We start from the raw sequence: 23,348 nt of genomic DNA on the forward strand, positions 1-23,348 counted from the left end.
ATCCCAACCTAAGATTCTACAGGGTGATGCGCAAAAATATTTCATCAATAAGAATGTTATTATAGTTATTAATAAAAAAAGAATACAATAAATAATACATATATATATATATATCTCGTATATAAAATTTTATTTATAGATATTGTTTCTCTGTTGTTCCAACAGTGAATATGTAACCCTTGGATTTTTACGACTGATAAATTTCTTGCCATTGGCGCTAAAATCAGATCGCTTGCTCACGCATCACATTGTATATTTCACACAACTTTTGTTACAAGTTACAAGAATATCATTCAACCGTCAAGTTAGAATACTGTGTATAAAACCGGTAGTTTTTCTTTTTTTAAATAATGCATGTCAGTTACTTTATGTGAATAAAAATACTTTTATGGTATTTCTTTGTAACCCATAAATGCTGTCCTAAACGTTCGAAATCGTTCCATTAATTTTTATCGCGGGAGATAAATGTGTTCGTGTTTAACCTAAAACACAAACTTTGCGACCACGTGAATTGAAAATTTATTCGACAATCGAAACATGAATCCTTAACTTTTCACGTTATTTTTCTTAAATTAAACACAATTTGCCCCAACATTGAATACAGATCTAAAATATATAATTTTCTTTTTCAGAAAAAATCGCGAGTTTAATACATGTATAAAATTATATAAATTTAATTGTATATATTTTCAAGAATATTGAAAATATTAGTTTTAACATTATTTGACTTGAAAATTTGAATGCGATGATATGATTTTCATAAAATTATATAAATTATATATATATATATATATATATATATATACAGTATAACAAACGAAATGTCAGGAACGTTTTTAATACTTGCCGGACAAAGATCAGCATATAAATGGTATGTAATACAATGACTGTATATAGTTATTTTAGACTACAATATTCAGCTTTATTCATCAACATTATTAATTTATTAGCATTCTTAATTAGTAACTAAACTGGATTAATAATCTTTATGTGTAAATATAAATTTTTGGACAATGATTATTATTTTGTTATATAGGCTTAAGCATTGTCGTGTATCGTATTTATATAAGGATGTGATTAAAGACTCACATGTTCATAGTGCAGTACAGTACTGTATTTCTGTGAAGGATAAAGACGTTTTATCTAAGGTACATTTAAAGACATAACTTTGTACAAGTAGTTCTAAAGATAATATTTTTAAATAAGAAAAAAATTACTTGTTTGAATGTTTTAATATTCTAGATAAACGACTTTACAAAATATGAAGATGTAGCAAATACAAACAATTCACATTCAAATATTAAATTGGAAGAGAAAAAGGTAAGCAATATATAATCCATTATAGTAGGATTTTTATTATATATTAAAGGTAACAAAATTTGTTGAGGTGCAAAAATTTGAATTTGCAGCAAACTTACGATAAATTAGAAGAAAATTATGATAAACTTGGACATCAAAAATGTAATAAGGAATCCTTAAAAAGTATGTATAAAGAATTTTTATGTTTAAAATAAAATAATTCTCTCTAGAATCTAATATATACATATATATAAATAAAAATTAAATTATAAAAGCAGAGCATTTGTAGTTTAAATGATATGAACAATGTAGAATTATATTTTGCTAGTAAAAGCATATATTATTTCAAGTATATGATATTTTTGTGGAATATGTGGATAAAACTTGAAAAGTAGATTTATAGAAATATATATCTTATATAATTTATTTATAGCTATATATATGTTTGCTAACTTAATTTGTTTAATGAAATGATTGAAAATTTTAGGATTGGAACGGTTGTATCCAGATCCAAAATCTTCTCTAACTTCCATTTACACAATAATCAGTCATGAATTTAATGACAAAACAGCACTAACTTCACGTGTTGTGGGAATAACTGTAAAGAAATCTAAATTATGGGAAAGTACTTTGGACGTCAAATGGCCAGAACCTATGTCTTTTAAAAGTATTAGTAAAACCAAAGGAGTAGCTTTTAAGAATGCAGCTTTCAAGTGTTTACAATGGCTAGAAATGAATGGCAAATTGAAAAATGGTAAACCTATCATCTATGATAAGACGGATATGAGGAAAATGCAATTAAAATCTGTTGATTTAAGTCTTACCTCTGAACTTTTGCACAAGATGACAGACTTGATCGAAACTTATGAAACGGTAACATTCTTTATTACAATTTTTAATGTATGAATTAATCACTATAATTTGTGTAATATTTGAGAATTTTAATATTATGTAATATTCAGAAAATACGGGACATGACAACATGGGAAAATGCCTCCAATAATGTTACATACAATCTATTACATCAGAATATGTCTCACCATCATCCAATTCTTGGAGAAGCAAATTACACAGATACTCATGATCGCAATAAAATATTGAGACATAGATTATTTGAAAGACGTACCGATGAAGCTGTTAATCTACCAATAATCGAATTTAGGTATAGCAAATACATAATTTATTTTATATTTATGTGCATGTACAATATTTGATATGTATAATTTCTAAGATTATTTATTTTATTATTTATTTTAGAGATGAAATTCTCTCTAAGTTAGAAAACAATCAGGTTTTACTGATAGAAGGCGACACTGGTTGCGGCAAAACTACTCAAGTTCCTCAGTTTATTATGGATAATTTTGCATGGAGTGGGAATGCTACTGATTGTAATATATTAGTATCGCAACCACGTAGAATCTCGGCGATTTCTCTTGCGGATCGTATTGCACATGAAAGAGGAGAAGGAGTGGGAGATGTTGTGGGTTTTCAAGTGAGATTGGAACAAGTACTACCAAGGGAACTCGGTGGGATACTCTTTTGCACTACAGGTATACTGCTGAAAAAATTGCAGAGCAATCCCGGTTTAGAAGGATGTTCGCATGTTATTTTGGACGAGGCGCACGAACGTCACATCGATACTGACATGCTAATGATTCTACTCAAGAGAGCCCTAAAAAAAAATCCTAATTTAAAAGTCCTGATTATGTCGGCGACTATAAACGCGCACATGTTTCAACAATACTTCAATTGTCCTGCTGTTAAAGTACCCGGTAGACTATATCCTGTAAAAATGCATTTCCTAGAGGATATCGAAAGTCTACCAAATATCCGAAAATATCGGCAGTATGGTTATTATCGTCATAAGAATGACGAAAATGAAAGGCTCTCAGTTGATTACGAGAAAGTAGTACAGGTTATAAAATGGATTTCTGAAAATAAATCACCTGGTGCTATTTTGTGCTTCTTACCTGGATGGAATGAAATTACACAAGTGCAGAATATGTTAGAGTCTTTACCGCTTGAAAAGGAAAAACAACTGATCTTGCCGATCCATTCCAAAGTATCGCACAGCGCGCAGCGCAAGATTTTCGAACATACATCCGCGGACACACGGAAGATTATTTTGGCTACAGACATTGCTGAAACTGGCATCACCGTTAGTGACGTGGTTTACGTTATAGATTCTGCTATACGAAAGGAATCGCGATGGGATAATGATAAAGATTTACTGTGTATAAGCAATCGCTGGGTTTCGCAAGCAAACATTCATCAGAGGTAATTATAAAGAATAAGTAAATATACACTGTAATAAAATTGCATTATTTGCATATCTGAATGAAGAAACATAAATGTGTCTTTATAATTGAAGTTTTTATCTATATAAAAAATAACATTTTTAAAATATGATTTATATCAAAATAATAATTTTTTTTTGATGCAGAAAAGGAAGAGCCGGGCGAGTTAAACCTGGTGAAAGTTATCATATAATTACAAAAGCAGAATATACAAAATTAGAACCGCATCCACTGCCGCAAGTGTTGTGCAATCCTCTGGAAAAAGTAGTTCTCGACACTAAAACGTATACGAACGAAAAGGCGGATAAATTTCTGAGTGGCTTGTTGGAACCGCCTAGTCCAGTTTCAATACAGAAGGCGGTAAGGAATTTAATAGATCTCGGAGTTTTGGATGACGAGGAGAATCTTACAGCATTGGGTAAACGAATGGCGTTATTCCCGATGCATCCTAAATTTAGTAAAGCGTTGGTATATTCCTCCATTTTTAAGTAAGTTTAAATACTAATATATTCTTTGTGTGTGTGTGGTCACTGTGTGTCAGAGTCACATTATCTTTCTATGTTAGTTTTCTATATTAATGGTGAGTAATTCTTGTTTTACAATAGCTGCATACATCCTATTGTAACAATAGCTAGTGCATTCTCCGGTGAAAATAATATCTTTTATGGTGTACTGGATCACAAATCCGAAATCAGGGAAAATAAAAAATTGTACCATCCATCCAGTGACCATATTGCATTGGCATGGATATATAAGCAATGGTTCAAACACTATAACACGAGTTCACATTTAATACTAAGATTCTGTAAACAAATGAGACTTCGGCAGAACAGAATGGAAGTGTTAAGTCGTAAGTAATAGTTCCATAAATTACAACTTTCTATTTAATGATTGCTGTTTGAGTCTATACAATTCAATATTTTAATTTATATATCGATGAATCTGTTTTAAACTGCCTAAAATCACAATTTTGCAGAGATACGAAATACGTTTATTCAACAGCTGATTCAAAGCCGTTTATTGAACAAAAATACAACATATTTTGATAATTTTGATAATGTAATGAATAAATATGAGAATAATGACGAACTAGTACGAGCTCTGTTATATTCTGCTACACAGCAATTGATAGAACATAAAGACATGGGATTTAAAAATGGAATCCTGAGAAAGGGCGTTAACGAACTCCGAACTCAGTAAGCAAATTCTATGTAACTGCAGATTTAAATTGAAAAAGCGAGTTGTAGTAATCTCACTTGCAACTTTATTTCTACAGGGGTCGTGCTATAGCTGTTATTTCGGGAGAAAGTGTTAATTATAAGCGAAAAGTTTGGCCGTCTTCTTATCTGACGTATTTTAATGGTGCGCATTGCGAAATGAGACGTGGTACAGTGGTTCGTGAAACAAGCATGATATCACCTCTGTCAATATTACTTTTTAGTCAGGGAGAAGCTCGATGTTACAAGGTAATTAAATAATTGTACAATTAAATGCTATATGTGCGCGCGCGCGTGTGTGTGTATAATTAATAATACACGATTTATAATTTATTTTGGATTTCAGCAAAATGATGGCAGAATAGAAATTGTAATTAAGATTAATCCACGATATACTTTAAGATTTTCTTGTGACAACGAGTGAGTATTTATATGTATATCTATATTTTTTTTCTTTAGTATATATGTATTGTGTGTGTATCTCAATTCGTTTAAATTTTTTATTCTTTTCTAAAATTCTTATTATATCTTGTATTTATTTTCTTCTAGAACTGCGAATGCGCTCCTAAAATTTAGAAATATTATGTGGTCATTAGTACAATACTCATTGGAGAAGCAAGGAGTTGTTGAATACAATGATCTTAATTCAAAGCAAATATTTGAGTACAAAGATGATTTACTCGAAACTCTTTCAGAAATTCTGCATGTGTCGTCTAAGTCCATAGAAGATGTAGATGAAAAAATCTCTACAGCTTAAATGTATATAATATGATACATTGTATATAATAATAATAATAATAATTCGGAAGTTTCAAGTAACGCTATCTTTATTGATATAGAGTTATTTTAACTTATCATTATGTATTCTTGTTATACATATGTATAAAATTATATTAGAAACAGTAATATTTACAAAAATATAAAATATAAATAGCATATATTAGATAACCAATTGCTAAAAAAATTATGCTGGATTCTTTTGCTTCAAATTTAATTTAATTAAAAATTTCATTCTTATACATTTATATATAAATTGCATAATTAAAGTTGTCGATCCCAACACATACATGTATAATTAAAGAGGTTTCAACATATGTGATATATTTGGTTTCTTTACTCACTCTTTCACTGTAACGTGGTCAAATGGCAAGTATAGATAGTAAGAAAATAAAGTAAAAGAGAAGTAAAAGAGTACTTATACCTTCAAGAGACTTGGTGACTCCTAGACTTAAGATAGTTTGGGTATCTCTCGTTTGTTACATGTATATAAGTCTGAATACAATATGTAATATGTATAAGAAGGTTTGTATCTCTAGGCTAGAGATTGTTAAGGTTTTGTAAGAATCAGAAGAATATGATCAGGCAAAAGATGACATTAACATTCCAAGAATAATGATTGTAAAACAAAGATAACATATATGTATTTTTCATAGGAAGAATATGAAGAAAACATTTTTACACATTTTAACAAATACGTAATTATGTATATTTAATTAGACATTCTGCATTTTGTTCCCATTAACAATTTTTATTATAAATATTAAGAATTTGTTACAAACATATATATGTACAATCACAATGTGTGATGATTTTTGTAACTAGGATAACAATGTCGTTTCAATTAAATAGTATGAGATATTCAACAATATAATCATATAACGCGATAAAAAATCGGGACACACATTGTTTGATATTCATTAATTAAATACGTAGCTTTCTCGAATGTCTCTTTGATAATACATATTTTATTTTGTGCGAAGCGCTTTTTTTAACGCACCCGAAACCTACCGACACCAGCTTACCCACGCCAAAATGCTCGAACAATTATCAAAATTTGTTCCCATGAAATCTCTTTTATGCTACATTACGATCGCTCGTGAGTATTTGAATAGTGTACAGAACTCGGTTCTCGAATACCTATGTAAGCTTTATAAAAAATTAATAAATAATAATTATTAAAAATTACAAACAAAAATATCTAAATCCGCAAAAAAAAATATTGTTTTTAATTTATGTAAAATTATTTTAAATATTAACGACAAATCTATATTTAAATACAAGGTTTGTCAACGAAAGAAAAGTACGAAATTTTAACACATTCGCTTCGAGTTATTTTGTAATAAAAAGACAACATATTTCGTCTCCCGAAGCCAATGTGTGTATGTGTGTGTTAAATTAATAAATTATGTTGTATAAAATAGAGTTCCTGTATAGTGTTACACATGATTTTCTTTTCATCTGTGTATTGGCTGTTCATCAATAAAGAGACGATAAAATATCAGTCATATTGTAAACATTTCCTAAAAACTGTAATAATAACAGTTTTGATAGAGAAAGAGAGCGGAAATAACAATAATTGTCATAGCAATTAACAATAATGTGTATTATCTGGAAAATATATATACGATATTAATACCTTTTTGGCAAGATATCATTGCTCTTTGCTTATTTACATTGCTTATTCTTCTATATTATCATTTTCGAAAGAACAAATCTTTTTCTCAAAACATATCACGAAAAAATATAATGTTTATTCAAAATATATTTATAATAAAAAACTATGTTTTATTAACTAATTATTTAATTTTTGTGCTATCATTACTCTTGTAGAAGATATATCTTTACATATCTTGTGAATATTCATTTTACTTCAGAATAATTCTATTCTATCGTATCAGTGTATCCGTGTGAAATACTTACTTACTTAATTTATGATTTGTGCAGTTTTTTTCTTCATTACGGACTAATATTGCACTTCCGGCCGATAATGCGTCTAGCATATCGATTTTCGATTACTATAACTGTGATAATTTCGATAGCAAGAATTGCAGTCCGTTTAAAAAAAAAATACATAACTAAACACGTTCTTATCATTGTGTATGATAAAAACGTTATCACCCTGAATTCATTCCACATATCTTGCCTAATACACTATATATATAATCAATAAAACATAATAAATAAAAATAAATATGTAATATATATGTGTATCATTAAAGAAATTATTTTACGAATATAATTAGTTATACTATATTATATATATTGTAAACTCCTAAAGTTTTTTTTATGTGATATTTCATTAAATTTTTCTTTAATAAATTAAATTAACAACTAGACACTGGACGTATGTGTACGTCGTATGTACGTGTTGCTTGATAAAGATATCTTGGGCTTTCGTGTATAATTTACTTAAAGATATATTAATATAAAAAATAAAAGCGCACACACAGAAGAGTCTCAATTCTTAGTCCTGTGAAATGAGCAACAAGAACGTATTAATTACCCGCTTGATGAACTCTTTTAAGCGCATAGCGCTTTCTATTGTGTATCATAATACTATTATAAAACTATTATAAATTATCTATTTTATAATTAATTTGTAAGTTAATTTCTCTATACTGGCCATAGAAACTTTCTGCAAATTCAAAATTTACGTGACACACACATTTTTCGATATACTAAAATTTAAAAGTTTAATAACGCGAATGCATTTTGTTATTCTATTAATATTAAATTCAATATTGGATATTCTATCTACTATATGATGGCAAAAGTTTTTGATTTCTATTTATGCTCTAAAAATAATATGTTACATCCATGACGTAAATGTAGTATTAATAAAAAATAGGCTAAAAACAGAAACTATAGAGACTATAGAGAATATTGATGAGAAATTGTCTTAATATTTACGATTTGTGATATTCTTACTGCAAAATATTGCGATAATTATGTCTCTGTCATTATCAAGTCTGCGGGCAACGGAAAAATATACCGAGTGCTCTCCTCTCTCTTTACAATGATTCTAATATTATATAAATAATATTTAATATAAAATTTATAAATAGTATTTTTTTAACGTATACCTAACATCATCTTTCATCATATTGGTGGAAACATATGTCTTAACAAATTACGCAGCTCTATTATATCGGAATAAATCTAAAAATTTTTTTAATTTCTCAAAAAATGGATCTGATCAAATAAAATTATATATGACTTTTGTGATTATTCGTGGTAGAAAATCCGAAAATATAAGCAGTTTCTCTGAAGCAAAATAGTCGCATATCAGTATTATTATAGATCCTTCCAGAAAATCTTTAAGGAAAAGCTCAAAGTGCTCAAAAGCTTCGGTTATGATACCAAACTGTTACACTGATTGCTACAGGGTGGCAAGACAGTGACGAGGCTCTCAGTCTCGCTATCGCTGGCACTAAAGTTGGCTCTTTCCAGGACCATCGCGGCCTCGCTTCTCGCGCCAAAGAACGGCTGATAATAGGACGGCGGTATCTTCCCGTCCAGATCCACACCAGAGTCGGCGCTCTTAGAGATCTCCGACAGTTTGCGAAAGTTGCCGAAGAATACGCTGTCGGTGCCGATGCTCTCGGCACCGCTCTCGCTTTCGGCGCCGTCGCACACCGACTCGGTCTCGTCGGTCTCCTCGGACACGCTGCTCACCTCGTGTCGCAGTAGTCGCTTGCGGGAACCATTGCTGTCGGTGCTACTGAGATAGCCACTGTCCTCGACCTTGACATGACTGCGCCGATTGTCCGCCACCAGCGGTAGCATCAAGTTACTCGCGCCGGAATCGCAACTCCTCGAGAAACCCTTCATCAGTTGCGTCGTTCTGGAACCGCTCCTCCCGGCAATGGTCATCGATACTCCACGATCGTGTTCTAGTCCTCGTGGAACTTCTGTGATGAGAAAAGCTTGTTGCAGGTCGTTTCTCTCGCGCTGTCCTCGTTCCACGCGACGAAACCTCCTCTTCTACGTCAATTTGGTTTTCATAAAACCTGTATCTATCTTTAGAATCCTTGATCTCGATTCGTGTCTCGCACGGACAATCCCTGCAACCATTCATCACGGTACGGTCGTCTATACTCTCGTTGAGAAACGTCAACCCCATCAAGGCGACGTCCTTCTCGTTGTAAACCTCGTACTCAGTCGCAATGTCATTGACAAATTGAATCTGCGATGCGCAGAGACACGTCTGGTTCCCTACATGGTATCCGTTGACTTTCGGGACAGGAGCGCCGTTGCTGGCCGTAGGGTCACCCGCTTCGACAAGTCTCCTGTCCCAAACGTTTTTTGAAGGAAACGACAACGATGACGATGAAGGTGGTGGCGGTGGCAGCAGCAGTTTCGCGTCCTCGACGCGTCGCGGCGGCTTCGGCCGTTGGTAGATCTCTTCCGTGGGCGGCAACGGCACCACGTCCGGCTGATTATGCGGTTGCCGTTGTCTTTTCGCTTGCCTACTATCCGGCGTCAGATACTTGCACTTCTTCCATGATAAAGTACCGTCACTCGATTCGCCGTTCATTTGGCATTTGATATCGTGACTATGATCCTGCGTTGTCGAGTGCGGTTCTTTTAAATTCGACTTGATCTTTGCCTCGTAGATCTCTCGCAGACTTCCATGACCACACCGTTGTCGCGCTGCGCTGGAATTATCGTCGCGGAAACTGCCCTTGCTCCTGAGCAGGATCTGCGTTGGTCGCTCTAATGAGTCCACGTAAACCTCATTAATCATATCTGCCCGTTCGTATTGCATGTCGTCGTTGATTCGTAGCTTCATCGGCTTCCGATCAAGCGTATCCGGTTCGTACTCGGACTCATCAAGCTTAACGTAATTCTCGGGCGAGTCTTGCACTCTAATAGTCAAGTGACCTGGATTCTCCGGTTCGTATTGGATCTCCGGACCGCTGTCGTCGCTGCAGGCAGGACTGGCGTAACCGTCGTTCACATAGACCTCACTTACCAGCGCGTATGCTTCCGATCGCTGACTGCTGATCAATTCCGGTAAGCTGTTGTAACAGTTTCTTTGAACGAGGATCTGATTGCTAAGTTTCGACATCGTCATCTCTCCGGTACGAGTGTTGATTACGGCGTTTTGCATCGTCAGCTCTTCGTCCATTGGCAATGCCGTCGATAGAGCCGGACTAGATTGATTATCCATTGACGACGACTGGTCTGGCGACGTCGACGATTTTCTGCTGCACTTGGAACGTTCGAGACTGTCCACCTCGTAGCTGCCGATTGTCGCGGGATCGGATGACCTCGCATGATGATGATCCAACGCTTTTACGTCCACCATCTCCCGTATCACGGCGTCCATGATGCGTTTTGCAGTGTTCTTCGCACCGGGTAGTTCGTTGATCATATCCGGAAGTTCCTTTTTCCTCGACGGCGGCGCGCTCGGCGCCTTCGACTTCCTCGATCTCTTCGGAGGGCAGTTATTCTGTGATGGCTGCAATTTTGGTTTCTCCGATTCTTCAGTGTTACTGGACGACGATCTTTCCGTCTTCGCCGATTCGTCCTCACTCTTGCTGTTTTTGTCGTCCTTTCCGCTTTCCTTCACCTTGTTCTCTATGGCTGCACTCTCTTCCATCTGCTTGATGAAGGAATTCTCGATGGCCTTGCGGACTTTAGCGTTTATCGTATCGTCTCCAGCAGTGAATTGGAACGTCGTTCCGTTCATTCGCTTGCCGCAACCGTAACGATCGTACTCGGACTCGTCGAACATGGATCTGGTCGATCGTCTTGACACGCTGTGACGATCGTCGTTCCCAAGAATCTCGCTTTTAACAGAGATATTTTGGAAGGTCCTCAACATCGGCGGATTGTCCTTCCACGATGATATCGATTTGCCGGCGAGATTCGGGCGATCGTCCGGATCAGCAAAATCGCGTCTCGCCAACTGTTTCAGGTACTCCAGATTCCTGGCGAACGTCCGCGCGTTCTCCTGAAAATTCCTGCGCGTGTCCTCGGCATCTCGCCAGCTACGTCGCGGCGGCCGCACATCCTCCAGCCATGCGCGCACCTTGCTCTCACCATGGGTCGGCAGATCGGGCACGGGAAGCGCGGGCAGTTGTCGGGGGGAGTCGCTGCTGCAGCCGGGGCATCCGGTACATCGTTGGGATCGGCGTGATTTCGCGACCGAACCACCCTGGACGGAGCTCGACGTCGCTCTCTGCTGATGTTTGCTCGATTTTGCCGACTCGCATCGCTCGAAATTGCTCTCTTCTTCCGGAATACCTGTAATGATGACGATGGTGATGAAGTAAAAAAGAAAGAGAGATCAATTATTCTTGATTATAGCAAGTGAAAGGCATGTAATTTTCAGAAATCTATCTCACGAGTAAAAAAAAATATTCTTAATAACATTTTAAATATCTTTTACATATTATTATAAAGATTGCTCTATCATTTTATTTATTTCCTAGAGTATGATATATCCATTTTTTGAAAAAAAAAGTACTCACCGTTGAGAGTAGGAACGAATCTCTTCGCAGCCATCTTGTGCTTGGCGATGGAAATGACCTCTCGGATTTTGAGCAGGAACTCGATAGCGGCCGGAGGTGGGGCCTAAAAAAATGCCAGGCTGTTTTCAAATTATCTTGTCGCTGGTCAAGTAGACGTAGACGAATCGAATAGACCTTCAGCGGAGCCATTAATAAAACATTCGACAGTTCGAAAACGTTAAACTCGCGCGGATGACTCGCGCAAATAAGAAGATAAGCAACTTTCTTTCACCGTCCCCGTCCCATTAAGCAACTTACCAGCAATAGCTGTCGATCGAAATACGCGGGATTGAAGTACAGTTTCCTCCGTTGAGCACCTGGAAGAACCGGTACATCCTGCTGATGCGGGTTGTCAGCCGTCTCCACGACCCGTACATCCTCTTCCGGTAGTCTCTCGCCCAGAATAGAACCCGCGGAGAAGAGTCCTTCCGATTGCTCCAGATACACGCAGTGTGGATGAACGATCGCAGACGTTATCTGCTGAAAAAAAAAAGAAGTACACCTACTGTCAATCGAGAGAGATTCGCAGCGCACGAGTTGGGTAGCCTTCCGTATACTTGAGAAACAGACCTTAAGAGACCTTACGAATCTTACTTTCTCTCGCACTAAATTCTTCAATTCCTCGCGATTAATCAATATTCATTAACTCGAGAACGTTTAAAGACTGACTCTTTGAACGCAACGCGACTTACATTTGGACTGTTTCAGGAAAGAGAGAATGGTGGATACGTGGAAGCGGTTCGTAGAATGCACTGAAATCGTAGTGCGTGATATTCCGACAAGCGGCACGGTGTAAAAGTGGGATGCACCTCGCCTAGTTGGGATGGCACGGACTAACGGAGCGCAAAACTAATGCGCTAATTGGATGCATTATTAAACGCGCGCGGTGATCCGGCGGAGATGAATGGTTTTTGTAGAACCCAAAGAGAGAGAGAGAGAGAGGGGGGGGGGGGGGGGGGGGAATCATTTCAAGTTTCTGAGTAAGGATGACATGTATTGTGATTGGGGGGGGGGAGGGGGGATACCGCAAATCCCAAAAAGATAATCGAATAATTTCGTTGCGTAGTATGTTTTGCATTTCAATAAGCACGTAACATCTCCTCGAGACGACGTATAAGGTTGTCCAATTACGTGATGGAACAAATGTATCTACGATCTCCTTCTGACACGTTAATTAAAATTTCTCATAATCCTTGATTGTGTAAAAATAGATATATTTATGTATGAATATGTTGTATACTTTTGTGCAAAGCGCAACTCTTTCAGATAAAATAATATCATTCATTTAGATTGGATTGCTCGAATAAAGACACAGATTGTTCGAATAAAGATCGAGAAGAAGTTACTTGAAAAAAAATTAACAGCTTATTTACGTTTTCGAAACCTTGCTCGTTATCGCTCGGTGGCAGATCATCGCCCAAATCGCTCTCGGTAAGTCCGCTATTCGTGTCGCTCTCAAAATGTCTCGTAGCGGCTAGCAATGGATTATTCTTGACCAATCCACTGCCGTCTCGACCGCCGTCGAGAGTGATGTTCGCCTCCTCAATGGATTTTCTCTTCGCCCTTCTGCTGTGCAAATATAACGATACGCTGGCCACGTATATGAGAGCCAAGATAACGGAAGAGAGACCGATGGCGATGTATTCCGTAGCTGATAAACCTTGAGACACTTGGGATGTCGATGCGAACATCACTTCGCGTACGTCTGTCATGAGAGAGAAAAACATTTTTAGTGCGAATCATTTCTTTAACAATCTGATATATTCATCATTTTCAAAACATTTTTAAGCATTTTTAGATCACAGAATTTATTCAAAATTAAATCAAATGTGAGAATCGACTTTTAATAACGTACATAAAATATCCTGGAAGGATTGACCAAACAAAAGGACAAGCAGGGAAACCACCTAAGCGTTGGAAAGCTTAAAGCTTTCGAAGGTTTCTTCTATCTCTCAGGAAAAAGAAACAATCGATGGATAGAATAAAAGGAGTGTTGAAAAATAGGACACAGTCTTATAGAAGAAGAAGAAGAAGAAGATATAAAAGATGTAATCTTTTCATCAAATGTAAGTAAAATGAAAAATATTCAATATAGCATTTTATAAAATGTATTAGTAAATGTTACGTACTATTTTTCGATGGTGAACCGGCCACTCTGAAGGCCACGCACGGTGTGAAAACACCGCTAAACGTCGACTTGGGTGACGCGTCTCTACAGACTAGTTTGGCCGTCACGACTCGCCCTTCAGCAGCATCCCTTAGTCCGGTCTCGCCGATCCACTAAGGTGATCGATATTGCGTCAAATCGAGAATCGCCAAAGATTACGTCACACAAAACTTCATATGTATTTTCCTACATTTATCATGAGATGTTCGCATGCCAATATATAAAATACAGAAGGAAGTAGTAAAACCAGTCAAGTGTATAAAATGAAAATTAGATCGAATTAGAAGATTCTCTCTCGGTTCCCCTCAAGTGCCGTTCTCGCGCGAGCTAATTACGGTAATTGAAGGCACCGCCGGCGCCGTTTAAGCTTCCCGTTTTCTGTATCACCACCGCTCGGTATCGCGGCTGATACGATTGAATCGGCAATCACGATTACACGCCGTTCGGCGGTGTCGTAAACACTATATTTCTCTCCCGGACCTGCTATCATCCCGCTGCTACTTACGCGCGACTAATTGCGATCTTATACACTCGTGTAATGACAGAGTAATAAGTTATTCCAGCAAGTTCCCACCGACCTGGAGGAATGTCCTGCCCTCGTCCCGGAACAATCTGAAGGGCGGCTCGGTGTCGGAAAGATTCCTCAGCTCGGACCATCCCACCCTTCCCAATTGCTGGGCACCGGCAATCCCGCATACAGGAGTGGTCACACCTAGTTTCGAAAAGTAATTTATGTCCGTGTTAAGAGCGATCGTCAGCGAGCGAAACGAGGCGAGAGATAATGAGTGAAATGAACGCCAACGGGGCTCTCCTCCGAAAAGAAGCGCGTCAGGAGAATTTTTATGAAGGCTGTACTAAACTTTCGTGTTTGCCTTCTTGTCTTGAAAATGGAAAGGAAAAATATGCAACTGTGATCAATTCGCTCTATTTATTATTCCAAAAATATCCTACGGAGTAAAACTAGACTGAGTTTTTTCATTTCAGATAATTACACGAGAGGAAGAATATTACATTTATTACGTCGAACCATGTATTTTTGAACACGAGAGGCTCGAATTAAATAAAACAAAAAAAAAAAAACTATTCAAAATTTAAAAATACTGATGTACTGATTAAATAAAAACATATATAAAATATCCACACACACAAAAAGATCAATTTCTAATATCTTTAAAAAAAATTCCTAGAGATCATCAATTTTTCATATTATTACAGTAGACTGGGCCCTTAATCTATTTTTACAGCAAAATAATATTGCGCCGTCGAACTAATCGCTGCTTGAATTATAAGATCATGAAAGTTTACCTTCAAAGCGAATCTCTGCGTGCGGATATATTATCTGCCCTCGCTGTGGTAGAAAGACATACGGTACTCTCTCCACGTAACCGTTGTTGCTGACGAATCCCGCAACGTTGCACTCTAAAAATATAAGATTCTGTTCAGAGAAAATAGAAAAAATTCTCGTGCAAATTATAATAAATATTTATAATACACCTCTCGACTAATTAAAATTGATTGTTATATAACATCCGTGGATATGTAAACATCAGTCATTAGTCAATTTATTCAGCCTCTATTTTTGAGAGAAGATGTATAAGTATCTTAACATTTTATATCGCGAAATTAGATAAAATTCCTTATTGATAAAACGTCAAATAAATCTTGCGTGCAATTCGTGGACGCAATCGCAAAGATAGGACAAGGCAATAGATTAGATTATACGAATCAGAAGTAAAAAATCCGTAAACGCTCAAAACAAGTGTTTTTCGTAAAAAAACAGAATTAAGGTGTCTCTGACGATGGCGACTATTTTTTTTTTTTTTCCGTGCATTTTACCCAACAATTTCAGTGAGACAGCTTATAATTTAGGGCAGAATATCGCCCCCGGCCAGGTCCGCTGTTTTGCTCATTTAAATAAATTGCGAAAGTATCTTCGACTTATACCGAAAATCTCGCAGATCTCGGGAAACGCAAAGAGTCTGCACGAATGTAAACTCCGCGAAAGGGAAGTCGCGTAAAACGTATTGAACATTTCTTTTTTCGTTTCAAGAGAGAAAAATCGCGACCGCAGAAGACAGCATAACGAGGTGTTTTTGAGAAGATATGTACTATAATTATGTCGGGCTTATTATTGAATTTCTGTAGCGGCAGTTACACGAGATGCATGCTCCTCGAATGTAAGGCAACGTAATCTTCGCGCCGAAATAGAAAAAAAATATTTGCCATTTTTTTCTGCAACATCTCTCTTTCTCTCTCTCGTGAAAAAAATTATTAAAACATTATAAAATTATAATATTAATATAACATAATATTTTAATATAATATAAAATCTCTAAAAAAAACCTCACAAAGATAAACAAAAATTTTATATACTTGGTATCGCGACGCTACCGCGTCGCTTGATTAATATCATATAATAAATTAATATAATATAATATAATATTAATATAATATATATATTAATTTAATATAATATTAATATTAATATTATTATTATTATATTATTTAATATTATAAAGTCATTGTTCGTATTATTCGCAACGAAAAATATTAAAAAGTTTAAGAGAGATTGCATTTGAAAACACTATCATCAAGTAATTGTTAGCGTCTATCAGAGATTGCAATAAAACATTCTTTGCACATGTAACATGAACAATAATTATATGTAATAATCGTAATGTAAAGTAAAAGACTTTGACTACGTGATATTTATTCATATTAAAAAAATACAGCCTCATATATAGTCGCTTCTGAAACTTTATGTATTAAGCTTAACTTCGTGGAAGAGAGAGATGTTAATCGACAAGTATTTATTACCACTATCTCGAATGTCCGAGTTCACAAATTCGGTTAACCGCATATTTGATTATGCAAACGCCTTCCTCGAATTAATCTCCGGTATCGATGTTCGCCAGGGACGAACATAAAATTCAATACCCTCCAATTTCGCGCGGCGCGTAAGGTTTCAGCGAGAGAGCAGGTCGTGTATGTTTTTGCAATTTCTAATTTACATTGTACATTATTGGATAAAAAGCGCGATAAATCGACGAGTCCCCGGTAAGGTCTATCGGATTTAATTACACAGCGCTGGGGAAGAGACCTGGCTCGCAGAACCTGTTCGATCGTTCGAGGGAGTCCGTTCGGACATTGCGAATTTATATTCCCCGTAACCGGGAATCATTTATAAATTATATATCGGGACTCCGCGGTTTTTTTTTCGCGCGAGTGATGATAATGCTCGAAATTCAATGGCGGACAATAACTTTTCGCTCAATTACAGTTGACGTCGCGATAACGCGCGCTTATTTTATGGAGATATCGCGCGCCGTGTTATTTAAATTTTCTCTACTTCTTCCTTGAGGATAACTTAATTCCACGAAATGTCATTGTAAGTCGACGTTCTTGCAATTTGCAGATGTTAACGTTTTTATATATGATACATACAAGATATACATATAAGACAAGCCTGATGCTAATACACAGAGATCGACAGCGCATCCATTTTGTATATTGTATATTTATAAGTTCTTGCGGTGTTTCTTGAGCTAATATCGAATGATTTTGCTAATCGATGAAGGAATCTGCATGTATAAGGGAATTGTTAAGAATTTATATGATAACCTGTTCGTAAATTTTCAAGCCGCTTATCGGACTGATATTTGAAGGCATCTGCAGATTTCTCATGAGAAACGCGCGGATCCAGCCACAAAAAATACACCGGTTTCTCGCGTTGCAAGAAACAATGTTAGGGTCAATTTACGTTTATCTAAGTTAAGTCTAATTAACATCAACAGACAATCGCGACTCTCGATTCTCGATTTACGGCTACTTACACTCCCGTGACGATACGATTTTCCGACTACGGGATCCGGGATATCAGCGTCGGATAATGATCAGCTGATTAACGATCGTCGAGTTTATACCGCGCGAGCAAGGGTCAGCGACTGCGAATCCCGGTCGCGGTTGAACTCTGACCCTCTCCCGCCATAAGACGACGATGAATGTACCAAACTAAAAGTGGCGTCCGGTTCTCTGTGGACCAGGTGATAGATAATGTCATCTCGCGCGAAAGCTGTCGCTGACCCGTAGTCGCGCCAGGCCTCGATAAGGTTGATCGCTCGCAGTTAGCCGGATCCCATATATTTTCCGAATTTTTTCGCGATATTTCTCCTATGTTTCTCTCTATCGATATTGAAATAATTAATTATAGGTCGTATACGTAGGTGACCATTAGGAAGTTGCTGAAAATAAATAGCTGTTATTTTATACCGAGTTGACGGAATGATATAAATCATCACGTACTTGTAGAAGAAGATCGTTATTTTTATTATCGTATAGTGCGAAAGATATATATATTTTTGATGAACTTGTAAAGATAAACATATGATGAAAAAGGGTCGAAATTTTGGCACAGTGATATGTGCTTTCGACAAATTTTAGGTATATAATCCAATTCAACATAAGTCTAGAAAAATATAATTTAGTTTCAGCAACTTCCTGAATATACAATAGTCATCCTAGCCGATGTTTTCGCCCTTTTTCATCAGGTTTAATAATTTACAAATAAACAATATTTTTCTTGCATTATGCGCTAATACAAATAAAATTTCTTTTATAATATTTAAAAAAATTTTATTCTGTTCACTCGTTAGAAAATAACAGATAGTCACAATTTTAACAATTTCCTAATGATTGTATATATACGGTTGATGAATTAATTTACGCGAGTTTGCATACGGTTATAATGTACGAGAGTTTTCGGTACTTTTTAATGATAGTAAAAATTTTAAAAATACATATATAAAAAAACAAAATTATGAATAAAATGAGGCTTTTTGTTTCTCTTTCACAAAAAAATCGTATTTTATGGAAAAAAAAAAATTAGTTTTTTTTTATATCTCTATCTACAGTGCTCTGAAATTATGGAGATACGTGTATATTAGGAAATTATATATGCCAGCTATATATCGCAAAGCAAATTTTATTGCTATTCGATGATACGCGGCGATAATCCTGCGATGATCAGCAAATTAGTTTAACACGTACTTGCTCAGCGTTCAGCGAGATCCTTTTGCGCTTCCTGCCGTTGGCGATAATTATGAACCTGAACGCGCGGCAGATTACGCATCTGCGTAAGATCATCGATTATAAACTGATGACAGCAGCGCGTCGAGAAAACATTGAAGAATAAACGAGCCGAACGTTTTCTTAATGATCCATTCAAATCTTAGTATTCCGTTGAAACATATCTTGAACTCGACCAATTTTCATCGCAATCGTGTAATTTCATATCGGGTATAGCTAGTAAATTATCTTCCACGGAGGATCGATTTAATGATTCTCTGAGTTTCCGTAATAATCTCCATCGCCGAGCGTCGTCGATCTATGCGAATGTATGTACGTGATAACGCGAAGAGATTCCAGCATTACGTTTCCAATCTGCGAACATCCCTGACGTATCTCGATTTCTGACGCATCATGCGTCACGAAAGAATCCTAACTACGTAACTACGGCAAATCATTATCATTCAAGCTGGCGAGCGCCGGCTTCCGGCTACCGATGGCGTATCGCGCGAATGGCCTTGACACCTGTTGCTGGGATTGACACACCAGGAGATTGCGATGTCATTCGTTTGATTGAGTCGCGAAATTAATATCAAAGTATATAAATAATAACATTATATTTTCTCGAGCATATAAAAAGTTTAATTACTATATTTAAAAAATATTCCAAAGTTAAATATTATATATTTTTCAAACCAAACATTTTTTCTAGACTACTTGTCTTTCTTGCAATATATTGTTTTCTCTTCAGTAATTTTTTACAAATATAAAGAGTACAAAAACGAAAAAATTAAGCAAGGCTTAAGCTATCAAAGTTGAAAGCGCCCAGAGCAAAAGTTAGATCATGTACTACGAGATCTTCTGGCTTTCTCTCTCTGAGGAGAAATCGGCATCTGCTCATTGTTTCTTGCGGTACTTCTTCTACCGGCGTGCCGATGCCAACTAAATGCCAAGCATGCTTGCTTTCTCGGTTCCGCTGCCATCAGTGGCGGCAAGTTATCTTCGCGAATCGCTTATTTATTGCTTGCAAAACAGGCACGCGTGGCATTGGAAAGAGCCGCACGCTTGACACGACTACTTGGCCCCGAGAAAGCCCCCGAGGAACGTGGGTCTCACTATGATTTCAGAATACTCGAGTATTACGCGAAAACGAGCAATTCTCAAAGCACGGCAAGAGAGCTCTACGATATTTCCTAAAAAAATAGGTAGAGAAATTAATTTACGAACAGCTGATTCAATCAGCTGACTCTGCCCGCACAGATTCTGACAGATCTGCTTGACTTGCTTAAAATTCTTCGACAAAGTGGAACGAGTGATTCGTTCAACGGAAAAAAACGTTCGAAAAACTCTTTCTTTTCCGTAAAGACCTATTTGTTATTCGAAGCGAAGTAATAGTCACCGTGAGTAATATTCATCGCCGATGACGATTGGGAGCCGCGACAAGCAAGTGTGTTAATGGCGTCTCGGCTCATTGATCGTGGTATCTTTGTGGACTACGTCGCATTCAGGCGTGCACTAATCGAGCATTAGTCAAGTCAACAGCTTGGGAAAGGCTCATCGAGAGGGTTGAGCCTTGATTTTCCTTTATAACGACCCCCATCAATTCTCGCAATTTCTTTCTCAGGACAACATCCACGGAAGAATGTTATCTGCGCTTACCGGTTGCAAAATTCGCAGCACGCCTCGAGAAGAACGAAAATGGATTCTAATACGTGCGGTGACATTGAGTCATTAGATAAAACGATATTTTCCCGTAGTTCCCATGAATATTGACCATACGGAATTTACGGTACTATAAGCGCGCAAGTTCTTGCATTATCAATCTTAATTGATGATGAAACAAGGAAAACAAGTTTGATAACTCTCTCTCTCTCTCCCCCTCCGTTCCACTTCAAATAACACATTAATATCATTAAAGAGATGTAAAAAGATAAAGATAATTATGAGTGCAACAACTTTTTTTTTTTTTTACAGTGAATCAGACCGAATCGGAAACACAGCGATCGCTCTGAAACGCTTGAAATCATCCACTCTTCATTCCTGTATTAGATCTAAAAACCAACACCGTTGGGAAATTTGACTTAAGTTTAACATGTATTGCAAATCCCAAATGGTTCACACAAATTTTGATGTTAATTTAACATGATATGGATCTTATTAAATGATGATACTATACTGTATTAATATTTCAACACAAAATAAATGCAAACTTCTTAGTGATTTAAAATAAATTTTGTGTAAAATCAACATATTTTTAATGATAAAATAAACTTGAAGAAATGTTATTGACGGTCTGTGGGCACTCTCACTTCTATTATACATTAAATTCAACATTTTTTTCTGTATATTTTAACAAATAAATCCTATCACTAATAATACGAAACTTATCTATCACGTAAAATAAAAAATATGTGCATATTGTGTTATTTTCGCTTTTTTTTTCAGTTGTTTTAATAATTTAACATTTAAGTTCAATTAACACAACAGCAATATATCAAATTAATACATAAATATATTAAATATTTAACACAAAAGTTTTAACCTGTATATTTTTTCACAAAAAAAAACATAAATTTTCCAACTGTGTAACACAATGTAATATTTTTATATCAGTATATGCAAAATTGAATAAATATGACAGACGCTTTATCGCGACGTTTGTTCGATGCACATTAGTTTGACTAGTACAGCCTGAGAACGAAAATTTCAGAAACTCACACAGCGCTGAAGCTGAAAGATTTCCGTTCTCATCCTCCTCTATTTACCATGATTACTTCTCGACGCGCCTATGTCTGTGCTATTTATAACCCATTTGCGACATTCAAATAATTTGCGCATATTTCGTTTCGCGTGAAATATCATAAATCGTCACGCAATTATTCGCGCATTCAATTTCTTATCCCACAGGTAAAAGTCTATTATTCAATGGAGTAACTAATGCTACAAATGCAAATGATAAATCGGATATAAGAATTAATATACGATATGTTTTTTTTTTTTAAATTAATTCTACGCTAGAATGAGGTTGAGAACAAAATTTAATTCGTCTACGCTACGATTTTCGCTGCGGATACCGTTGCGCGATTCATCTTCAATTCATCTTCAATACGACATCGTACAATACATCACCGCTCTGTCTCTTAGATCGCGATTTTCATCTCGCACATTAGCATCTCGATGATTTAAGGCACCTCTTGTCACAATAAACATAGTATCTCAATGATCTCTCTTCATCGGCGTTACATCGTATTGCAATCGCCGTTGTCATTATCGTTGCTAATTGTAATGCAATGGTGACGCGCTATATGTGATTAAAGGCCCAGTTTACTCTGGCAATAGAAAATAATTGATCATTTTTAACTTGCTAAAGTAGACTGGGCCCTTAATATTTATCTGGCGCAAATGCGCTTGCTTCTCCTTGATCGGCACAATCGTTGTCGTGATCGTGCATGCATGAATACGTATATACCGACCATCTGCCGAGATGGTCTCCATCTTCGAAATGAACGATAATTTATGAGCGGTACGGAACGATCGAAGGCGCCCGCGCGCATTCGATTTTCTTTAACTCAATTATATATTGCGTCTGTTCTTCTATTATTTTTTTTTTCCTAATATTCCAACATGGAGATTGATACCTAGACCGCTAGAATGCTTGAACTGAAAATTCAAAATTCTCTTTTAAAGAAAAATTTCTAGAATTTAATTAGAACACAGATTCTTCAAAAGAGTCATGGATTTCGATTTGGAAATTTATAAAGATTCACATCAAAAGTGTAGTGTTTTTTAAATTTTAATAAAAATCTATGTATATTGTATATGAAAATGTTGATAAATTTATTCGCGAGTCTTATTAAAATTAACAACTCGAGATAAAAATAAACCTAGATTGTGCAATAATAAACGTAATAATTACCCAGGTAGCAAGGTGTCGTCATTATAACGTCATTTTAAGGTCATTTCTCGTCATATGACGTCAGTCGACTAAATAATGACGTAACACAGA

At 36.1% G+C, this 23,348-nt stretch overlaps 2 protein-coding genes across 2 annotated transcripts in view; one reads left to right on the forward strand and one right to left on the reverse strand.

The window, feature by feature from the left end:
- The first annotated feature begins 754 nt into the window (after positions 1-754).
- LOC115244191 (ATP-dependent RNA helicase DHX30-like) lies at positions 755-5,628 on the forward strand. The gene is made up of 13 exons (XM_029821644.1): positions 755-871; positions 1,037-1,148; positions 1,243-1,320; positions 1,410-1,482; positions 1,787-2,172; positions 2,262-2,461; positions 2,557-3,576; positions 3,743-4,084; positions 4,202-4,446; positions 4,573-4,792; positions 4,873-5,062; positions 5,160-5,233; positions 5,363-5,628. The coding sequence occupies exons 1-13, from the start codon at positions 822-824 to the stop codon at positions 5,568-5,570; spliced, it is 3,198 nt and encodes a 1,065-aa protein (XP_029677504.1). The 5' UTR covers positions 755-821; the 3' UTR covers positions 5,571-5,628.
- Positions 5,629-8,944: 3,316 nt separating this feature from the next.
- The window catches only part of LOC115244222, a 40,956-nt gene continuing 26,552 nt past the window's right edge, over positions 8,945-23,348 (reverse strand). Inside the window, 8 exon segments of the mRNA XM_029821691.1 lie at positions 8,945-9,449; positions 9,451-11,845; positions 12,073-12,175; positions 12,370-12,591; positions 13,485-13,816; positions 14,241-14,391; positions 14,857-14,990; positions 15,584-15,697. Coding sequence (XP_029677551.1) covers positions 8,945-9,449; positions 9,451-11,845; positions 12,073-12,175; positions 12,370-12,591; positions 13,485-13,816; positions 14,241-14,391; positions 14,857-14,990; positions 15,584-15,697 — 3,956 coding nt within the window.

The sequence above is a fragment of the Formica exsecta genome, unplaced genomic scaffold (genome assembly GCF_003651465.1).
Source record: "Formica exsecta isolate Colony F162 unplaced genomic scaffold, ASM365146v1 scaffold80, whole genome shotgun sequence".
In the NCBI taxonomy this organism is placed as follows: Eukaryota; Metazoa; Arthropoda; class Insecta; order Hymenoptera; family Formicidae; genus Formica; species Formica exsecta.